The sequence below is a fragment of the Malus sylvestris genome, chromosome 13 (genome assembly GCF_916048215.2).
Source record: "Malus sylvestris chromosome 13, drMalSylv7.2, whole genome shotgun sequence".
Classification (NCBI taxonomy): Eukaryota; Viridiplantae; Streptophyta; class Magnoliopsida; order Rosales; family Rosaceae; genus Malus; species Malus sylvestris.
The window spans coordinates 4674293-4689839 of record NC_062272.1 but is presented as its reverse complement, the minus strand read 5'-3'; the positions used below and the strand labels follow the sequence as shown (position 1 = coordinate 4689839).

At 36.1% G+C, this 15547-nt stretch overlaps 2 protein-coding genes across 2 annotated transcripts; one reads left to right on the top strand and one right to left on the bottom strand.

The window, feature by feature from the left end:
* Positions 1-1170: 1170 nt before the first annotated feature.
* On the bottom strand, positions 1171-6110 carry LOC126596600 (probable methyltransferase PMT2). Its single transcript, XM_050263233.1, has 7 exons — positions 5822-6110; positions 4575-5220; positions 4220-4430; positions 3816-4110; positions 3025-3396; positions 2532-2609; positions 1171-1790 (listed from the first exon to the last, which is right to left on the bottom strand). The coding sequence occupies exons 2-7, from the start codon at positions 5211-5213 to the stop codon at positions 1565-1567; spliced, it is 1821 nt and encodes a 606-aa protein (XP_050119190.1). The 5' UTR covers positions 5214-5220; positions 5822-6110; the 3' UTR covers positions 1171-1564.
* A 6265-nt stretch (positions 6111-12375) lies between these two features.
* Positions 12376-15501, top strand: LOC126594779 (uncharacterized). Its single transcript, XM_050261035.1, has 10 exons — positions 12376-12717; positions 12827-12918; positions 12998-13105; positions 13217-13299; positions 13698-13831; positions 13973-14022; positions 14107-14199; positions 14720-14811; positions 14928-15034; positions 15156-15501. Exons 1-10 carry the CDS (start codon positions 12439-12441, stop codon positions 15195-15197), a joined length of 1080 nt encoding a protein of 359 aa, XP_050116992.1. The 5' UTR covers positions 12376-12438; the 3' UTR covers positions 15198-15501.
* Positions 15502-15547: the final 46 nt, after the last annotated feature.

The window sequence follows — 15547 nt, the reverse complement described above, 5'->3', positions numbered from 1 at the left end:
TTAAAGAAGATATGACTAACAACAGACCTAGAGCTGCCCTCTGTATGTACATACAAAAAATTTCGGTAGGATAACCCGATCACGTGATTGGTTTGGCATTCTTAGAAGTAGGATTCTGGATATTATACAATCACGTGGTCATACTATCCTATTGAATCTTTTTACCTATACATAACATATACATGACTTCGGATGCATGATTAATTTTCTTAAAATAAGTTATGACCACTGTTCTAAAAATTTCTACCAAGGCACTAGGCGGCTGACCGCCTCCCTAATTAATCCCTAAGCGTTTGAAACTCTATGAGAAACTGGTAATCCAAGTCGGAAGTCCTCAACAGGCAACGGTCCTCACCTCATCACTAAATATAGATTCTACGGTTAGCGAATCAAGTCATTTTAGAACTGACTCTAGTGAATAAAATGCGATTTCAGTCTTCTTGAGTTATCTTCTTTTGAAATTGAGCACAAAACTTCGGACACATAGACAAATAATCTCGACTTCTCGAGCTACAAACCTCTAAGTCGTTCCTTTAAATTTCTAGAGAATATGAAGTGTATGTGAACAATAATAATTTGTATTTGATCTGTTATACAGGTAAAGCCATTTAAAGAAAGAAATAGCACCCATCCTCCTCTGTTAATACAAAGACACACAGAATTTGTCGTCTCAGTATCCACAGGTTGCGGTGTCTTGTGAAGTCGGAACACCATTGATCTGTCAATTTTTTTTTTCTTCTTCAGATCAGTAGAAAAATTATCATCAATAATTTTGATGAAACACAATGAAAAGGGACTCTTTGTAACGTGTTACCGTGCCGGTATGACAGTGATTGGGGAGGCCGAAGAGCTTTTAAACTTTTATCATAAGACTTTCATATCCAATGTGAGATGAAGCTGACCGGACAGAAATTTCACCTTATGAAATTAAGGGCGGTGAGGATATGAATATTACACGCGGACTTGAATTCATTTCTAAACCAAAAAAGCTAATTCCATCCCATCGCAATAAATTCCAATTGTTGTTGGTTTTTGCCTTTTCAACACCAGTCGGCCAGATTTAGGCAGTTCACATGTCGATTTTACGAGCCATAGAAGCGAAAATAATAAAGTGGTAAAAATGGAAAGGAAACCTTAAAAACCAGAGAATATCGATGTTTCGAGAGGAAATTGAATGAGTAAAAGGATAAACACATTAAGCTGCAGGCTGCAAGTGCAAATCATACATCTGAAATTCGACAGTCAACTAAGGAAGCTAGTGTTTGATCGAATTTTGGCCTCTGCGGCGTACAGATTTAACAAAAAAGGGGTTCTGTAAAATGAATGATACTCTAAACATACAAGCATATTACCTCTGTAGCTTTGTCTACTTATAAAATGCTACAAAGGAACGTGGTGGAAGATAGTTAGCAAACATAGATTGTGTAAGCCCTCCTCCGTATGAAGTACTCAGTACTCGGGCAGCAAAAGTGCTCACCGGAAAAATACACATCCCTGTCAGGACTTGTAACAGAGAACATTGCCAGCTTAGATCCACGATATCAGAAGCTGTCCTTTAAGGCGTTCATTGTGTGTCGGTGGAGTTTCCAACCCAGTACTGCTTGACAACAACCAATACCTTCTCTGGTACAAGGGGACCATCCTCATGGTCCACCATTTTAGTATCCCATCTCATTCCTCCAACTATTTTCTTCACCTTAATTAATACATCAACTTCATCGCGGAATATGACCGCACCTTCTGGCCGCAAAATCCTGTCCATCTCAAGAAGAATGTCTTCCCAATTGCATCTGCAATATAGTCAATACAGCTTAATCAGTCACAGAAAAGCGGAAGGAAAGCATAAGCAAAACAGTGAATTGGTCTTGGCATAAGAAACAATCTGGAATTGAAGTGGTTAGTTCTACCTCTACTATTGCAAGCATGGAATCCCCGTCAGTACTTAAACAATTACCCCTGATTGGATCTACATATACTATCCCTCATTAAGATGATTCCGCAACACTACAGTCAGATTCTTATTATGACAAGTTAATAAATAGTTGGTGTTACAAGTGCATATACCGTCATAACCAAAAGAATCACCTCACCCTCAACTAAACGGCTTCGTGTACCATCTTTTATAAGCGAAGTGCTCAGGGAAATTACTGTTGGACCGTAAAAGAACTTCATAAAAAGTCTACCGTATTAACCAATCTTAATCGTTCTACTTGAAAAAATAAGGCAGGCCAATCCAATAAGCTTCAAGAACAATATTCGACCAAGAAAAAGCATAATGGGTGGATAGCCAAGATTGAGTGAAGCTAAACAAGTCCACAATGTCGGGTTGACCTAAATGAGCTTAACATTATCAAGGTCAATCCATCCTTACTGGAACCAGCCATAGAATCAAGCTTAACACAGTTTTCTATGTACTGAGCCCAAGTAACTTAGGGAATATCTAATTAGGTATTACACCAAATAAGCCAAGGCTTTCTTTGTTGGAGTAAAAAGCACTAAAGAAAGCCAAAAACTAATGAAGATATACTTACTTTCCATTGTACAAACTGAAAACACCATGGGCGTGAATGAGGTCATATGTCCTTGGGTAAGTAGAGAAACCTTCGCACCTGATATAGCATCACCAAAAAAGAATAAAATGATTGATAAACAAACAAAATTAATGGAAGGAGAGATCTGCTCCAGGACCTCACAATTATTTAACACATCACAGGAACTTTTCTTTTTCATGAAAAAAAGATGGGTATATATTCTAAAACCTTTTTGGAAAAAGCCATATGCACGCTGTAAAATACGCAACACGCACTTCTATTGACATGGTTTAAGTTCTAACACAAATGTTCAGCTGCCAGAAGAGATTTTTAGCAGGAAAGGAAATAAGATTTATCTTGAAAGCAGAGTCTAGGTCCCTAGGAAGCGTGTAATATACTTGAATGGTTATATAGGAATGTCAACAGAATTTGCTAAAAAGGATGCTTTAGAGGAAAACAATTAGACAGGGGAGGGAAGTTCAGAGTAGGGTACCAGTCATGGTAGATGCCAATCAATCCTCGCTCATATACAACACCCAGCGTATTTTTCTCAGCTATTGTGGGCACCACATTCATGACCCACAATTTTGGAGATTCAATTGCTGCAGCAAAACCACCCAAACCAGCATTCATATCCATAATGTTGCGATACCTTCCTGTGTCAATTAGTTTATTGATTCTCCTATAAGCATTTACATGCTTCTTCCATTTTTTGTTATCCTCCTCATAATCCTCAGCAGAAACTCCGGGAACAGACCCACTAGAAATCCTGGGGGGAACAGCATAAAGCCTTTTTGGAAATGGCTTCAACTCCCCACTGGAAACTTCAGGATATGGTGTTATGCATCCCTCCATTTTCTTATACCTGATAACAACCAAAATGAAGAAAAAATAAGAAAAGATATATCTATGTTAACAGCATAAGCTGATAAGCAAAAGCACAAACATGAGATTTAATTATAACCCATCTAGACCTCAGGACCCCTTTTAACTAAAAATAATTCTGCAAGGCTTTTCATTACAGATGACAACAAACCCTGTCTGCTAAGGTAACAACGTTTGAACACCATTAGCATTCATTTAAAGTAGTTGCCCCATATTTTCTATCATCCTCCTATACATGCTGGCATTTAAAAGTTGAGAACACAAATTGGATACATGTAAAGTTATAAGGGAAGACCAAAAAAAGAATCAATGTCTTCTTGTCAATTGATAACTGCACGAAGGCCTCCCAATATTAAAAACAATGAGAATGGTAAACAAAATTTAAGCACAGGAAAATACCAGACGCTATCTGCTTCATCAGCTTTGCAAAAGTTAGCACGGGAAGCATCTTGTCTGTCTCCACATGAATCAGAATCTACCCTCTTTTGCCAAATGGCAGTTTCACCCTTCTCAGACTTTTTCTCCCAGCAAAGAAGTTTAGCAGCTTCTTCAATCTGTCTCTGTTCCTCCTCAAGATCCTCCTTGGGACGCTGCCATGAAATGTAATTATTCTTCCAATTAATTGGAGGACCCGAAAGCACCCAATAACCCCCAGGCCTAAGAACTCGGTCAACTTCCTTGAGATATTTTCCATCTGTACATAACAAATAGTAAATTTAATGTCAGAAATGACTGCTGATTATTAGATATCAACAATTCATACCAAGTAGAAGTGCTCTGAGTTTGGTGTATCTAATGCTTACCATTTATTCCCCATGGAATTAAGCAACGAGAACAATGAGCCATGTCAAAGGCTCTGGATGGATAAGGCAGCCTTATTGTACCCAGAACACCAATAACTGCAGGTACACCCCTCTCAAGAGCAAATTGGACTTGTGCCTCATGGGAATCTCTTGGCGCAAACGACATGGCCAGAACATGTCTACTCAACAAGTATGCACCCCAACTGGCAACCTAAGAAAAATATACCATTGTTACGTCATATGGATCAAACAAACAGAAAAAAATGTTACATTTTCTCCCAGATAAGAGAACGGGAAAACATAAAAGAATGGAATCAAGGCTAAAGAAACAGTGAATTGGGGGAACACAACATACCCCACAACCAGTGTCCAGTGCAGTTCTCACTGTCCCATTCTTTATTGGTATTACAGCAGCAAGTTGATCAATATATTTATCTGCCCCTTGAGGAAACTGCGTTCCCCCACCAGGGAATCGAAATACATTACCCTCATATTGGATCCAGTTCTGAACAGCCTTCTCAACAGTCAAGCTCTTATATGGTGCATTGGCATATGGTACATAGTCACGGCTCTTTGGCCAGGGGAATGGAGTTACATACCCCTTTGGTGCTGGAATAAGGCAATGTAACTTTTCTTCCTCACGAGGGCAATGCCTCTCTCGATAATTCATATCTTCCCTAGGGAATGTCATTGCACGCTTTTGATCTTGGCATGGGGTGTAATCAGTGTAACTATGATGACACGGTTCGAAAACTTTGGGCTTTGATTCATCAATATTCCCAGCTTCGCCAGCATGGTGGGAATCAAAAGTTAAACTTGGAATGATACTGCAGTCAGCCCCATTCTTAGTGATCTCTAAAGCTATACTATCTCCCTTCCCAAAACCACTTCTCTGCCAAGCACCCAATATATAGAAAAAACAGCACAAACCAGCTACAATAAAAATTTGTACCGAGCTCCTAGTCCGACCATCTGCGTTCGCTTTCGGAGCCATTGAACACCTGAAATAATTCCCACACTAACTAATTGCCACAGAAAACGAAATCCAAAAAATGCAAATCCACTACCAACTAGCAACACCACACAGACACACAGACACACACACATTCCATCACAAATCTGTGTCTAATTACGATTTGAGTGCGTCTGTTACGTCACAACACCGTAAAACCTGCATTGGATTTGCTTAACTTACAATTACAAGAAAAAGGACAAACCAATTAACCAAAATAGCAGAGCACTAAGTGTAATTAATTATCCAAATGCATCCATTAATAACAAATTAAGCATCCGTTTAAAGCAAGCAAATACTCTCTAATTACAATAAAAAGCACAAAACTAGCATACTGGGTAATGCTCTGCTTGTTTAAAAATAGCTAGTGAGAGAAGCTTGGAGCTTTAAAACTCCAGAGTTTTTTGTTTCCCAAATGAGATCCAACAAAGATTAGAGCTTTACTGTGCTGAGGTTCAAATTAAATTTATCAAACACCAAGGATCAATCTCTAATTAACCCAAAAACAACCACTAATTAAGAAGCTGATTAAACACGGATTACTGAAAATTGCATAAGAAAAATGGGGTGCGAATGCTTAGATCGCTTACCAATCGCATTAAGGAAAAAGCGAGCAGAGCGTCGAGATCTATCCAACGTAAGCAAAAGAAAAAAGAGAAAATCTTCACTCTTTTTTCTGTGTTCGAATGATGAGGGTGAGAAATTGATATTATGAGAGAGAGAGAGTGTGCGTGTGGAGGTGGAGGATTCACTGATGGCGGTGGAGACGCGACACAAAGCCTCTGAAAAAACCTCAAGGAGCTTTAAAATCTGGTGACCGAGGGTGATTGAGACCCTTTTCTGAATTGTGGATTTATGAGTTTGTTGTGACATTTATATGCGGAACTGGATTTTCTCTTGTATTTTTTTTATTATATAAAAGCGGAGAGAAAATGAAAAGAAAAAACAAAACAAAAAATTGTACGACATGATGCGATCACGGTCTCTCTCACCGAGGCAGATTGTTTGGATGCCATTTTCATTCTCTCTTATTTGTTCGGTCACGATTAGGCTACGTTAATATTTTATATTTTTATTATTTTTTGTCTTATTATCTCTATAAGAAAAATAATATAAAATGTTGACGTTGCTTAACCATGACTGCACAAAATATGAGAGGATAGGAAAGGCACCCAAACAGGAGGGTAAACAATTTACCTCGCTCTCTCACCATTAACTGACCAATTAAAATTAGGAACGACAGCTGAATGAACAAAATTAATGAGTACAGATCCTCTCCAAATCTAAAAAAACAAAAAACGGAGCCTAAGGATCAAATCATTCGGATCATTGAAATTTGATTTAGGGGTGTGATATCCACACACCCCATTTTACTTCTCACACACCCTTTTAATTTTTGACCGTCGGATCGGATGAATTGAAGAAAATCAACAAACATAAATTAACAAGGGATGTGTGAGAAGTAATTTGGGGTGTGTGAATAGCACATCCCTTTGATTTAATGGCTACAAACAGGAGGCTCCTCAAAAATTTATAATTATTGTAGCCATTTGATAAATTTCAACGGTCTAGATTATTTGATGCTTAGGCTCTGTTTTTTTAGATCCAAGGAGGATTTGTACTCAAAATTAATACGAGCAATTTTGGTCATATTTCATACAAATTAATATAGGGGTGTACTATCACATCCCTTTTTACTCCACACACACTTCTTAGTAATTTATATCATTTGATATTTTTCAATTCATTTGATCCGACACCTGAAAATTAAAAAGCTGTCTGAGAAATTAAAGAGGTGTATGTGAGGTGTCTGAAAAGTAAAAAAGGTGTATGAATATTACAACCCTTAATATATTGAACTTCTAACTACACAACCATAATTAGCAAATTTGAGTATATTATACGCGTACAAATGTATTTTTTTTAAATAATTTTATTTTTTAATATGTTTTAATGGTTCGTTAAATTGCACGTCTTTTATAATTATAACTCAAAAGTACCATACATGTTTATTCACATTCGAACATATTTTTTTATGTTTAATACACATTATTTTGACACATTTTTAATAAAATATACAAAATTCACATTTTTATACGTAATTTTAATATGATATTGAAAATATTAAGATAAACAAATATTTTAAATAAATTTAATATTAAATTTTAAAAGTGACTAATGTTTTCAAAATGTTTTTTTAATAAAGTAGTTGAATAATACACATAATTATTTTTAATGTATTATATTTGTTATGTATTTTACTAACTATGTACGCAATATGCCTTAAGCCAATTAATCGGACAATGTATACTTTTTTCTAAATATTTATAGAAATTTAGATATCACTTTGTAAAAAAAAAAAATGACCTCTTGCAAAGTAACGGAATTCATTATAGGGAGTTTTAACGAAAAGCTCGCGGTACTGTTCATTTTAACGAAAAACCACATTTTTACACTAAAAAGTCAAACCTGCTACTATTCAATTTACCGTTTATTTTATCCTTATCGTTAAAACTCAAAGTTTTCAAGTTTTTTTCATTAGTTTTCCTTTCATTTTCTAACTAGAAACGTTATAATTCGTTTTAGTGAATATTTATTATTTAACACATAAACAACAAAATAATATAAATAAATTATATGTTTTCGTCATTGATATATATTCTTTTTGCAAGAGAGTCTAAGATAGAGTAGTCTAAATTACAAGAAAGAGTTTGCAAATAACATTTCTCTGCATTTAAAAAAGCAAAATAGCATTTATCTTGTATTTGAAGTACCGAGTTTAATTTTTCTCTTTCTTAATATCTTTTGTGTTTATAAATAATTTAATCATGGATGTGAAACATATTATTCGTACTTGTATGTACAATAATGTAATTCAAATTAATCTTTTTACGAAAATCGAATTTAAGAATTTTTATTTATTAATAAAAAAAAATATCATTATATCGTAATACTAAGTAACTCATGTTTTCATGCTTAACCTAAGTGAAATATGACAGAACGTCTATATTTTGAGTAAACTTTTTATTAAACTTTATTTGATTATGAAGTGCTTGGAGTCCAACAAACAAAAAACAGCGTTTAGAGCTTGACAGTGCTTGGGACCCACGCGCCAATTAAGGTGCGATTCCAATGCCCGACGACGAAGAGACAAATGGCAAGACTGGGGATTAGGGGGTTCTCCACGATTTTTGGTCTTTGGGTGGGAGAAATTTTTAGTTGTGACCGGAATACGGATGGTACACTATATGTTTTTATGTAAATGGTGGAAAATTTTAATTTTTAAGTTATTAATCATTTAACACATATATTCCACCATTTATTTAAGAACACGTGGTGTACTACCTCATATGACGGTCACACTGAAAAATCTCTCGTTTGATGGAGCAGAAATTCTGGTTTGATGGGGGAATTTATATATGAAAAAGAGTAAGTGCTATATCGTTTGTGTTGATGCACAAAACCGGAGGTCTTGGAACAATGTAAATCCGACCGTGAATTTGCAAGTAATGTAAATGACACAAGAGTTATCGTGGTTCACCCCAAGGTTTGGGCTACCTCCACACTGATTGTATTGTATTCTCTGAGAAGTGAGGGAGAGAGTGTGAGAGCCTTGCTCTAGATAGGAGAGGCCTTTCCGTTTGTGAGGGTGAGGAGGCCATTTTATAGAATAAGGGCTCCTCCCCTAATTACATATTTGCCCATTCCTTTATTACATAATTACATTTAAGTTCTCCGAGTATTTATACGATGTCTAAATACGAGGCTCTAAATATGGTATAAACAGTTTGTATTCTCTTCTTAATATAGATAGAATTCACTAATACATATGAGTCTTATATCTACTGTATAAATAATGGTATAAATAGCGTTTTTGATATAAAAACAACTTTTTAAAAGCGCATTTTTTTTTCATTTTGAATTGAGGGTAGAGTTTAAAATTTGTTCGAAACGACTGATATTTCCATAGGAATATAAAAAAAATCAGAAAAATATATGGAAATAGAATGAATCGGTGAAGTCTAAACTTCACCTCGTATCAGATAAACTCTTAAGTTTAGGTTAAAATTGACATATAGCGTCGATATTTCTAACACATTTGTTTAATATTGGAGAAACTCTTATATTTCGTTCAAACCAACGCTTGACAATTCCTAAAGTTTCATTTTAAATATGCATATCGATATTTCCACCAATGTCGATATTTGATATATCCATCGATATTTCATCCCATTTACATATCCATATTTCTATCAATACCGATATTTTAAACACTAATTAAGGGTGATGCTCATCCTTTTATGGATTTCAGTTATATTAGTTTAAATTTCGAGATCTATATATTAAATCAATTAAACCAAACTAATCTAATAATAATCAACAAGAGTGACCATCACCCTTGTGAGCAAAGTTGCACTCTTTGATTAATGATCAACTTTCATGTGTAAAGTAAAAAATCAAAATGATTAGGCAAAATCCTCACCCAGCACTCAGATTCTCATAGGAGATGGCAAGGACGACTTATAGGCATATGACGTATCACCTAACATAGACCACCACTCTCATACATTATTACATTCTTCAAAGTTTGACTAAATAACATTTATCAGCTTTAATTCTATATAATTAAAGTCCATTTCAATAATCATGACTTTCATAAAGTTAAATTTACCATCATTTAAAAACTAGATCTAGAGATGTTCAAATTGCTCCAATGTATAGAATTTTGTTTGATCCAAACAAATTCCCTAAAGCTAAAGCCTACCACGATCGATCAACTTATCATATATACCATCTCCACATTGAGTGTCACCGATTACATACTGTGTATAATGAAAGGTGAAAAAGCAAATTTTCTTAATATTTGAGAATTCTCATGAACATAGATAAATTATGAGGCGTGGTTTAGGATCAAATCAAAAAAGTATTTGCACTTTTTGTTTGGTTTTGATTTTTTTGACTTCATTTGATTTAATTGTCAGAAACAAACGTAGGGTGTGCACATCAGCAAGATTTCTTGCACTTCAGTATATTTGACGAACATTTCACCAAATGGAGGAATCTTTTCAAAGTGAAACTTGAGTTTTAGAGTATGAAGTGACGATAGTTTTATTTTAGAGAGTAAAGTAAGCATGAAATGGAGTTGAAAGGATTATTAATAAAAAAAAAAAAGCCTACTTTTACTACCTAAGGATGGTGAGAAAAAAAAAAACTCAATGTACAAATGGCATGTTATTGATTAGTAGGGTTTAGCAATGAGGCAATGGGATCATTACAAATACAACACACAAAAAGGAATCAAATACCGATAGGGCGGCAATAGCCAAGCAACACCATGATTAATAAATTCAAACCTCCTTTCAAAATTACTAAAATTGGTAAATATTAGATTGTTTTGCCATTTTATACTACGGTCTAATATTTTTCTTCAGTTTGATTCTTGCCAAAACAGAATTCAGACCAAATTATTATAGCTAGCTTACTATGAATCTTGACTCGCTCTCCCATACATACTGTAAATAATATCGTACATGTAAAAAAAAGCATATTAAATGGACTTTGGCTTTGTACATAGACTAGAGATTGTGTGGGTGACCACGATGTCCCATTCCCCTACCATTACAAGTTTCATCTCATTAGTTTATTTGTCCTACGACTTTATGCATATTTTATTTTGACTCAAAAACATGAACGCAACTCACTTTGCTCCCTTGTTCTCCAATCGGTCAGAGAGTTTGCCGGATTTAGATCGGATCAAGCTGCTGAATTATTTCAATTCCACATGAATTATCAAATATTAAATTAAAGTATGATAAGAGGATCCTACTTAACAGCTTCCATTCCAAATTCCAATAATTTATAATTAGAAATTAAATTTGGGGGAAGTTGGCTTGGAACCATTTAATTACAAATGGTGGTCCATTTGGTCATATGTTAGGTCGGACAACAAAGAAAACATGAGGTTAATATAAATAGGATCAGGATCCTCTCCTGAGCAGATGGAGAGGATCCTCCTGACCAAGGCCATCGGGCCGTTCATTTTGTATCTAACAGTTATAATTATTATAATTTTTAGAGGACCCCCTGTTTGTAGCCGTTGGATAAAAAATGAACGGCCCGATGGGCCTGGTCAGGAGGATCCTCTCCATCTGCTCAGGAGAGGATCCTAATCCATATAAATATACAGACGAAGATATGCGCATTATTATATCTTATTAATTTATGTTATACTGACAAACGTGAGTTAGGGCACTTGGATAAGGTAGAGTATTCGACTCATTGCATCTAAATTCAGATTATTCATTTGTAAGTAAGAGTTTGTATGTTCGATTCTCACCAAAGGCGAATTTAACCACATTACTGGTAACTCATTGTGAGACTAATCTCACCCCTTCTACTTAGTATAGATAATATCATTTGTTAAAAAAAAAATCAGACTTTTCACCATAAACTATAATAGTTTACAATATTATTATTTTTCCAAAAAAAAAAAAATGGTTAAGCTCGAGCCAGCTACAAGAATCACAAGTATAAACATAAAAGTTATAGCAATAAAACTACGTCTTGACTTGTACATTTGGCTTGCGGATGATTTTACGAACCTAATATACTAGTCACCTGCAAACAAAGTGACAAAGAAATAAATGATCAGTATAAGATATATTTTTTTTAAAGTATCAAATAGCAGTTGTAAAACTGAGAAGTCAATAACCCGTTTTATAACCACGTCATTTTTTAGGGTTTGATTTTCATGTATTATGTTTAAGATGTGAGGGAAGTCAATTTTGCATCCATTTTCTTATTGATTTCTTCTAAATCTCTCCCGCCATGTATCCCTTGTTTCTCTTCTATATTTGCCCTCAAATCTAACAAAAAAATAGAAAATTAAAAATCTAAATTGAAATGTTTATCAAACGACTCGATTTCAAAAACATCTGAGTGAAAGCCTTCACGAGCGGATTATCAGCCTGAGGCCCAAAATACCAAAAAGCCCACCTAGGCCTGGTCATACCAGCCTACAACGGAGGAGTCCATCAAAGGAGTTTAGCCAAACCCAAACGGCCCAAGCAACTTGTTCACACTTCACAGGGAGCTCAATGCAATTTTAGAAACATTACGGGGTGAAAAGTGAAATTATGCAAACCTCAGGCCAGCCTTATCCCCCTGCTCAAACAGTCGTCTCTCCCGCTGCTCGGCAATTCTCTGCATGCTTAAAAGTTCGAATACAATATCAAAACCAGCAATGGTGTGCACGCTGTTCACATCTGTAGCTCAATCTTCCTTCTCCTGCTTCTCGGACTCACCCAAGCCAACTTCCTCCAAAACCCAAATCCCCTCCCTTTTTCTCGACGGCCGCAGAAGCTTCACCCCCGGCTTCTCGCCGCGCCGATCGACCCAGCTTTCAAGGCTCAGAAACGTCAGAAATCCGCCGTACATTTGCTTTTTCAGCGGCGGAGGAAAGCCCAAAGGCGATTTCCAAGAAAAGGTACTCGCTTTCAGCTTCAACCAAGAGAACCCAGATTAAGAAGAGAGAGTTTCAACTTTAAAGTAATCATTTCAACTTTAAAGTAATCATCTTTGGGTGAAATTATCAGGAAAATGAATCGCAGTGGCTGATTTTGAAGCGGTGGGATGTCCCCTGGGAATGGCAAACGGCGTCGTTAACATCGCTTGCTTGTGGGCTGAGGTGGGTTTAGTGTTTAATTAGCTTATAAATGTTACTATCACAATTCAGAAGAAGAAAGATTAATTTTTGTCCCAGGCAGTTTTGTTTTGACAGGACTGGTAGAGGCGGCAGCTATACCGTATTTAGGAATTCGAATTCAGGATTTGAGTTTGGATGAGAAGGCAGAGATACTGTTTCTTGATCAAGGGTAATGCGTAATCACATTGTAATTCTACTTGCAGGAGCTCTTTTGCAGTGTTTATAACCGTGCTTAGCGAATTTCGACGTGGTCTGATTGGTTTGGTTATTGTTTCGCTAGTATTACAACTGCAGCTGTACTTGCTGTTCTATATACCGTTGCCAACACTTACCAACCACTGCCTGAAGATGTTTATCGCTACGGTACTGATTTTTTCCAATTTATTTCTTTATCCTAGAACGAAAACACAAACACAAACACACTCGTAAATTTTCTTCTTGTTGGATTGTCGTTCACCCTGCTCACTGTTAATTGCTTCAATGCAAAGCGGTGGCAAAGGGTACCCGTTGTAACATTATTTTGGTAAATGTCTCAATGAGATAACTCTTGTTGTAGCTTATATATAGAATGTGTGATTTGTTGAGTTGCAATGAATAGTAATCTGTATTTCTTCCATTAACATATAGTTGCGAAATTTAGATTTGAAAGCTCATCGTTGCCAGATTCTGGTTTGTCAAGGCCTATTTCTAGACTGTGGCCAATTGAGTTAATTAGCTATTACCATTTCTGATAAATAGATAATGAGCTTTTACCGTTTCAGATTTGAAGGAACCTTTCAATCTACAGAAGGGATGGCTATTGTGGGCAGGGATTGGTTTTGTTGGTGCCATAGCTGCTATTGCAGTGACAGGGGCTGCATTGTCCATGTTGAGGGGGGAGAGCCCAGAACGAGAGGTTTGAATTATTCAAATTTATCTTATTATCTCTTTATCTATAGGATGCAATGGACACTGGATTGAATTAATAAGCAAATTATTTGTTTTAATTATAATTTTAACATGACTATATGTTTTATTCATATTGACATGATTTCAGAAGGACGCTCTAGTAAGTTTGCTTCCACTGATTGGATCGTCCGGTATTAGGTACTTTAGAAGGTCTTTTCTTTTTCATCACTAGAACTTGAGGATTAAGCAAGTTGATTAAGCTCTTGTTAATGTTGGGTGCAGTACTGCTTGCTTGCTAGGCATCACTGGAGTTTTGGCTCCAATTCTCGAAGAAACTGTGTTTCGCGGGTTTTTTATGGTCTCCATGACTAAATGGTATACTTCCCTTTTTCTCTGTTTAATAGAGTTGCATAATATGCCTAAAATGATTGAGTATTTCTATCTAAATTTCTCTAATAAACGTGCACAGTTCTTCCTCTAAGCTTGCCTGCAATTGTTTATAAATATTCCCAGTAATTACTACCCGTAGAATTGGTTATAAGTTTTGGAAAATTGAGGGCTAGTTTAACTAGGAAGTTGCCATCCAGACAGTGTGATTTGGTTCACTCCTAAAACTTATTTTCTGAGTTAATCAACCAGAATCGGATATTTCTACTAACAAGAGCACAGCCGGAATAGTGTAGAGGATAAGAAATATATGGTAGAAGAAACTGCTTTTGAGGTACTTATGTAGGAGAATGGCAGAATCATACAAAATTTTTACATAAGGTTTCGGAGAGGTGGCTGAGCATGGGTTTAAAACTTTTTAGTTTCACTTGTTTTAGTATTGTTGCATTTGTTGGTGTCAAGTGTTCATCCCTGAGTATCTTATTGCCGTTGAAAATGTGTTTTGCAGGGTACCTACACCAGTGGCTATTGTAATAAGTGCCGCTGTATTTGCACTTGCACATCTCACTCCTGGAGAGTTTCCCCAGCTGTTTGTGCTAGGTAGCATGTCTACCAAAGTAATCAAATCAAATTTGTGCATCACCTCGGGCGCACATTAATGTGCTTTAGGTTTCATCAAACACATTTTTATCTCATTTACTTTATGGTCTGTATAGGCACTGCTCTGGGATTGTCGTATGCTCAAACTCGCAACCTTGTAACTCCCATCACAATACATGCTCTCTGGAACTCAGGAGTGATCTTGCTTCTGACGTTCCTTCAGGTAAACAAGATTTCGGAGTATGTAAGTTATGGTTATAGATGAGTCCGAATTCCGAAGCTGAAGGGTAAGCATCAAGTACTCTTTCTCATTGCTAAAACCAATCTTCTTGTTTATGTGACAGCTACAAGGGTACGATATCAAGGAACTGTTGCAGACAACCTGATAGGATAGTAGTTGAGTATATATTACGTTGATGGTAATCGACACAGAGGATTGCTGCAACGGGTGCACAATGTTAGAAGACGGCCTGCAAGGCTTGCTTAAATGTCGCCAAAAATCAGGATCTTTAATCTTTTTGGTGCTTGTTCCAGATCAATAGGCAAAAGTTAATATGTATTAGAGGCATTAAACCTACTTTCGGCTCTACCAGTGTAGACACACAACGTACAAACAATGTACTGTGGGATCGCTTTCGTATGTACCGTATAGTGTATTACTTTTGTTTGACTAAGTTCTCTTTTTTGGTTTGGTTGTTGACTGAGTTCTAAGGAAGACGTACAAACAAAAGAGAAA

What these genes read in the sequence shown, in the direction of transcription:
- LOC126596600 (XM_050263233.1), bottom strand. Translation starts at nt 5,213, where the DNA reads ATGGCTCCGAAAGCGAACGCAGATGGTCGGACTAGGAGCTCGGTACAA. An exon ending in AATTCCATGGGGAATAAATG is followed by an intron (nt 4,111 to 4,219) that starts GTAAGCATTAGA and finishes TGTTATGTACAG; the next exon opens with ATGGAAAATATCTCAAGGAA. An exon ending in GATGAAGCAGATAGCGTCTG is followed by an intron (nt 3,397 to 3,815) that starts GTATTTTCCTGT and finishes GGTTGTTATCAG; the next exon opens with GTATAAGAAAATGGAGGGAT.
- LOC126594779 (XM_050261035.1), top strand. Translation starts at nt 12,439, where the DNA reads ATGCTTAAAAGTTCGAATACAATATCAAAACCAGCAATGGTGTGCACG. An exon ending in TCGCTTGCTTGTGGGCTGAG is followed by an intron (nt 12,919 to 12,997) that starts GTGGGTTTAGTG and finishes TGTCCCAGGCAG; the next exon opens with TTTTGTTTTGACAGGACTGG. An exon ending in ATGGTCTCCATGACTAAATG is followed by an intron (nt 14,200 to 14,719) that starts GTATACTTCCCT and finishes TGTGTTTTGCAG; the next exon opens with GGTACCTACACCAGTGGCTA.